This window comes from Gadus morhua, chromosome 4, assembly GCF_902167405.1.
Source record: "Gadus morhua chromosome 4, gadMor3.0, whole genome shotgun sequence".
NCBI classification, from domain to species: Eukaryota; Metazoa; Chordata; class Actinopteri; order Gadiformes; family Gadidae; genus Gadus; species Gadus morhua.
The window spans coordinates 25,261,835-25,268,429 of NC_044051.1; the positions used below are offsets into that span (position 1 = coordinate 25,261,835).

The 6,595-nt window shown below is 43.1% G+C and overlaps 1 protein-coding gene across 2 annotated transcripts in view; it reads left to right on the forward strand.

Moving 5' to 3' along the window:
- Positions 1-1,952, forward strand: part of rp1l1a (rp1 like 1a) — a 36,339-nt gene extending 34,387 nt beyond the window's left edge. For both annotated transcript variants that reach the window (XM_030355203.1, XM_030355204.1), the window contains exon 8: positions 40-1,952. In XM_030355203.1, the coding sequence (XP_030211063.1) occupies positions 40-501 (462 nt within the window). In that variant the 3' untranslated portion in view covers positions 502-1,952. The remainder of the gene's footprint in view (positions 1-39) is intronic.
- Positions 1,953-6,595: the final 4,643 nt, after the last annotated feature.

A 6,595-nucleotide genomic window follows, 5' to 3' on the forward strand; every position in this document is an offset into this window, starting at 1 on the left:
CAATGGGAGGTTAAAGCGTTTTGAAACTTCTCTCCCAAGTCGGCGCGAGCAGTGACTCCGACGGTGTGCGTGACGATGGGAGAGGAGGCGGATGGCGAGGACTTGGGCGGTGAGACGAAGCAGCCAGAGAGCAACGATGCGTCGGAAGCGGGCGGAGCAAACGACATTGGTGATGCAGAGAAGGAGGAGGAGAAGGAGGCGGGGGCGATCCAGCGCCTCCCCCAGCAAGTCACCCGCAGCTCGGTGGAGTCCCAGCCGGGCTCCATGGAGGACCTGGTCTCCCCTCCTCCCGCCTCCTCCACCCACACCGGCCCCAAGCCGGTCGCAGCCCCAAAGCCGATTGTGGCCCCCAAGCCGGTCGTGGCCCCCAAGCCACGGCCCCCCGACGGAGTGTCCGGGGGTGTGGGGGTCAGCGGCCGCGGCCAAAGGAGAAGCCGCTCCCCGGCACGGGTCAAGCGACGCAAGCAGAGGGAGGGCAACGTGGAGCTGGACGACCTCTAGACCCGGACCCCCTCAAATCCCCTCAGATCCCCAGCCCCACCACCGCCCCCTCCCAGAACCGCCCCCCCTCCCCTGCCGAGGAAACTGTTGGTTGAATTCTGACTTGTAGGAGATGTTTAGGGCCAACAAACTGATCAGCCCTGACTCCCCCGAACCCCTCTCCTGAAGAAATACTTCAACAAACACTGAAAGCACTTAATCCCCGCAGAAGGAGCCCGTCCAGAGACTGGGTGTGGGCTCACAGATGATACACTCTTGAGACGTTGGCTCAGTGATTCTTGGGGATTACTGCAGCGACCACGGTTGTTCAGAAGGGTGAAGCTGAAACACTTGAAATCCTAATTTATTCACACAATAGATTCATTGTCATATTCATATACCAAATGGCACAGGCCTACTATACTTTTATTTGTATATTTTAGGAGAAAATCGTATTCTTACACCAATATTTTCAAGATGTGAGTCTACTTCTTACAGCCTACTGGTGCTTTGGACAATGACAGAAGAAAAGATTGGGTGTTTATTATTAAATATGTACATTACTCGGTCTACCTTGTGCGTCAAACTGTTGAACAGAAACGTGTTTTTTGTTTGTTCTGGCCAGTCCGTCTACAGGGTGTGAATGTATCACTTTGCCATAAACAGACTTTCCTCAAGGGAACCAAAGGTGCTAGCATTTACCGCTGAGGAAAAGTTGGAGGAAAGTCTTTGTAACTGAGCATCACTTGGGTATTTGCTGTATTTTTTGTGCAGTTTGTCCTGATAACGTTAATAACGCTCTTGGAACTGAAACATACTTTGAAACCAGATCATTACAACTGCCACAAACTTTGCACATTCCCCAGAGAAACAAATTCCCTTAATGTGCTCTATTACAGATTTCTATAGCCTACAGATAACGATTCAATGAGTTGTACTTTGGTATCAAACACAGTTACTTAAAATAGCGCCGTCTTCACATAGTTGCCCAAATTAGTTTGCGTGTGTGACTGGAATGTTTATCCTGTGTGCAGCGCGGGTGAGAACCGTTTTCTGTGAGGGCAAGAGCCTCGACGTCTCCGGGGTTAGGAGAGCGTGTGAAAGAAAGTGAGACCATTCTTTCCAACATATATGATCAAATCAGTCCCTTGCCAACACTTTGGGCATCTGTGTCATTATCTTTCCTGATCAAGAACTATTGTAGTCCAAATACTTTAAAGGAAAATGGTGAGACGCAGTAAGGATTAAGGTATCTGAAGGAGGAAGGATTAACCGTGCATCCATCACCTCAATGAACTCCCTCTTACCCAACTAATTTGTTGGGACACACGCACGCACGCACACACACACAGACACACGCACACACACACCCACACACACACACACACACATATATATATATATATATATATATATATGTATGTAGATAAACTCACTTACACAGTGGTCGTTGACATTTAGACAATGTGTGTCATGCTAAATATGTGTGGTGGAGGAGGGGGGGGGGGGGGGGGGGGGTGTGCCTATGCCTACGCTGCTATTGGTCCAGTTGGCTTTCAATCAATTACTTTAATTTATCTATGATTATTAATCACTTATTATTCTTGTAAACTCAGAGAGGATTATAAATAATTTCTACTGATATTGAGTGTAATCGGATATTAATACAAATAAAATATTTTAAAGTTAGAAGGTGTTGTTTGGGTGAATGTTTTGATAAAAAAATACTTCTGGAAGCATCTTTTGAATACGACGCCCACTTTGACAGGATAGAAAATCGTTCTATCTCAATATTCTCAAATTGGAACATGGTAGATCTTTTGGATTATTAAAGCTGGACTCCACCCATCGTGCTGTACTGATGGAGTCTTCGGCTCTCAGCTTTAGCTGTGAATCCTCCTTTCCCCACAGTTGGATTTATCCATACTGAAATATAAATCTTTAAACATTACAAATTCTGTAAACATTCAATGAAATCCAGGGTCCCTGTGTTGTTTGCTCACCATCTTTATTGCTCTCTGAATACTTCAAGGTCCTTTCCTATATTGTCTGACTCTCAGGCAAGTCCAGACATTGTTGTGGTTTTACAGCCTCGAGCAGTGCTGGGCTGTGAGAGAGAGAGAGAGAGAGAGAGAGAGAGAGAGAGAGAGAGAGAGAGAGAGAGAGAGAGAGAGAGAGAGAGAGAGAGAGAGTGAGAGAGAGAGAGAGAGAGAGAGAGAGAGAGAGAGAGAGAGAGAGAGAGAGAGAGAGAGAGAGAGAGAGAGAGAGAGAGAGAGAGAGAGGTCTAAGCAGCTCAGTTGCTCTTAAAATACACCCATACACGTCACTGTAATACAGCACCTGGCTGTTTATTGTGTGTGTGTGTGTGTGTGTGGGGGGGGGGGGAGTGATTGTGCTCTTCTGTCTAACATCACACTGAAATCTGGCTCTAAGCCGGTTATCTTTGAACTGCTCTATCTTTGAACTACTCAATTGTATAAATACACATAATGGCCCTCATTTATCAAACAAACGTAGAAATTAGTGCAAATCTGAACGCATGATTCATCTTACGATAGGACCCACGTGAGATTCACGAAACTTTCGTATCACTCCAATCCCAGCGTACAAAGGATCTTGGTGTTGATAAATACGGCGGCTGAGATCGATCGTAATTAACGTAACACGCCCATATAAAAGCACGTCTTCAGAAGTCTCGTCCCTAACTTTTACGACATAAAGAAACGTCCTACGGCAAAAAAAAAAGAGGAATTTTTCCGAGACCGTAATGGAGACGCTCGTGTCTTTGGTGGATGCAAACCGTCTGGTTTTGTTTGGTAGCCTAAAAGCTGGCATTAAAGGCAAGCAAAAGAATGCCATATGGAAGGAAATAACTGTTGCAGTGAATAGTGTTTCCAATGTTCATCGGGCTACGGAAGAGGTTTGTTAATTAATTTAATTAAATAATAAATTAAATGTAAAATTTCTGTTATCCAGCTTAAAACATTTCACATATATGCTATTGTTTGCATTGCGTTAAAGTTATTTTTTTCCGAATAAGGTGAAGAAAAAATGGTCCGACATGAAGCTCAGCACCAAAAAACGTGTTGCGGCTGTGAAGCGGGCCAAGCAAGAAACGGGAGGAGGCCGGGTGGACCCTAGCCTTGAACTGACGGCATTTGAGGAGCGAGTGGCTGGTCTCATCGGGTCTCCCTCCATTTCGGGCATAAGTGGCGGAGGAGACACCGATGCACTCCAGACCAGTCATGGAGGTAAAAAGGCCTTTGCAATTATTTAAAAAATATATATCTACAGCTTCCGTGTTACAAAGTAATGGCACAAATAATCTCATGATTGCTTTTTATTTTTAAAGATGAAATGCAAGCAGGTTCATCCAAAATGGGAACAGAGCCAAGCCCAGTTGAAGAAACGGAAGGGCCGCCGCCGCCGCCGAAGGAGCCGGAACGCGTGTCTGGCCGAATTGCTGGTTTGCACTCATCGGTCTTGACTGCAGAGGTCCTGGACAAACAAACAGAGATATGCAGGTCAATGGTGGACATCAATAACTCTCTGTTAGCGATTAATGAAACATTGAAACTAATCAATGGGAACTTGAAGAATAAATACATTTGTTCACTGTACTTAGATCTCCGTCTTGTTTTTAACCAAAAGATAAACTTATTGCTTACCCTTTAAATATTAGAAGAGCCGAATTAAATCCTCCCTTCGTCGTAGAGCTCGAGCATGTGGCGCCTGTGGCCAGGGATCTCTGGGCATCGGGTCATCTGGCTGCAGGTCGGCAAATGGCATCGCAATATTATGCAGAACCCCACATGCTAAAATAATATTGCAGGTCTTTTCTGGGCTGTAGAGCAACGTTCCCCCCGCTGACCCGATGGACATCCACCTGCCCTTGAGTAGGCCTATACATCGCTCCACTGTTGCCCTTGTGCGCGTGTGAGCGCTGTTGAAGTTGCGCTCCTGATCCGTGTTCGGATGAGCCAGAGGAGTTATCAGGTACTCGTTCAGGGCATAGCCTTTGTCACCTAGATGAATCACATCAAACTTTTAGTGCGATGTCTTAAAAGGAAAAAAAAGTGCGACTGCAGCGTAACTCTCCGAGGAGATGGCTCTGACCATGTAGTGCGCCCTGATGTAGACGATGCCCAACGTTGCTATTTTGGAAAATAAAAGAATCGTGCGTGCCCCCAGGCCATCGGGCTACCATGTTTATGGAGGTAGATTTGTGTCTTTATTATGCAATCAAAAATAATAGGTTTGAGAGCAAAACTTTCCACACTGCAATCAAAAAATAGATTTGAGAGCAAAACTATCGACACTGCAATCAAAAAATGTTTTATTGCAAGAAAAATTAATGTGATATATATGTGAAAAAATATTAATGGGAATCCAAAAGTTTTGTTTGCAAACCCAAAAGTTTTGGGTAACCCTTCCTTTTACAGTCCCCTAATTACTAGGTATTTACCCGGTAAAAACCTGGTAAATCATAGTGTATTACTGGGTAATTACCACTGGTAATAAGAAGGTAAATACAGAGGTAGTTACCCAGTAAATACATGGTAAATCATAGTGTATTACTGGGTAATTACCACTGGTAATAAGAAGGTAAATACAGAGGTAGTTACCCAGTAAATACATGTTAAATCATAGTGTATTACTGGGTATTTACCACTGGTAATAAGAAGGTAAATACAGAGGAATTATCCGGTAAATTATAGTGTGTTACTGTGTAATTACCACTAGTAATAAGAAGGTATAGACAGAAGAATTACAGTTGAAGTACTAAGTTAAACCTCCACTATTACCCATCAACTCAACTAAGTACTGTGTAAATTACTTTTTCTTAGTTATTATTCATAGCTACACCCATTTAGAAAGGGTTTATTCGATTTACCTTAGAAACTATGGAATTACTTACCTGGTAACAAGCTCAGCAGGAACAGTTTTCCTCTAGTTTCATGGTACATCTTCTTAAATACTGGGTACAAAGCCGTTTGTTTCCATGGTGTTACCACGTTATTACCATATAATTTATAATGGATACATTCCATTGTCCATGCAGTCAACACAAACTTGTACCATGTACGTTCTGCGACGTTACCAAGTAAAACGCGACAATTTACCCAGTAAGTAAGCTGAAACTGTACTGTAAAAGGAAGCCTCGTTTGTTTCCATGGTATTACCAGGTTCTTACCATATAATTCGTAACACGTTATTCCCTTTTCCATGCAGTCAACACAAACTTGTACCATGTACGTTCTGCGACGTTACCAAGTAAAACCCGACAATTTACCCGGTAAGTAACCTGAAACTGTACTGTAAAAGGAAGCCTCGTTTGTTTCCATGGTATTACCAGGTTCTTACCATATAATTTGTAATACGTTATTCTCTTTTCCATGCAGTCAACACAAACTTGTACCATGTACGTTCTGCGACGCTACCAAGTAAAACACGACAATTTACCCGGTAAGTAACCTGAAACTGTACTGTAAAAGGAAGCCTCGTTTGTTTCCATGGTATTACCAGGTTCTTACCATATCATTTGTAACACGTTATTCCCTTTTCCATGCAGTCAAAACAAACTTGTACCATGTACGTTCTGTGACGTTACCAAGTAAAACACGACAATTTACCCAGTAATTAAGCTGAAACTGTACTGTAAAATGAAGCCTCGTTTGTTTCCATGGTATTACCAGGTTCTTACCATATAATTTGTAATACATTATTCCCTTTTCCATGCAGTCAACACAAACTTGTACCATGTACGTTCTGCGACGTTACCAAGTAAAACACGACAATTTACCCAGTAAGCTGAAACTGTACTGCAAAAGGAAGCCTCGTTTGTTTCCATGGTATTACCAGGCTCTTACCATACAAGTTGTAACTGGTTATTCCCTTCTCCATGCAATCAACACAAACCATATATGTTCTGCAACATCGTTCACCAGTAGTTAAGCACTTTAATTGTTGTTATAAAATCCCAAACCACTGTTGATGAAAGGCATATTAAAATTAAACAAAATCAAAGGCTTATCTTTCAAACAATGCATATCTCACAAACAGGCACTGAACACTGAAGAAATCAGACAAAAAAAGAGCCGTCCACATCAACTCA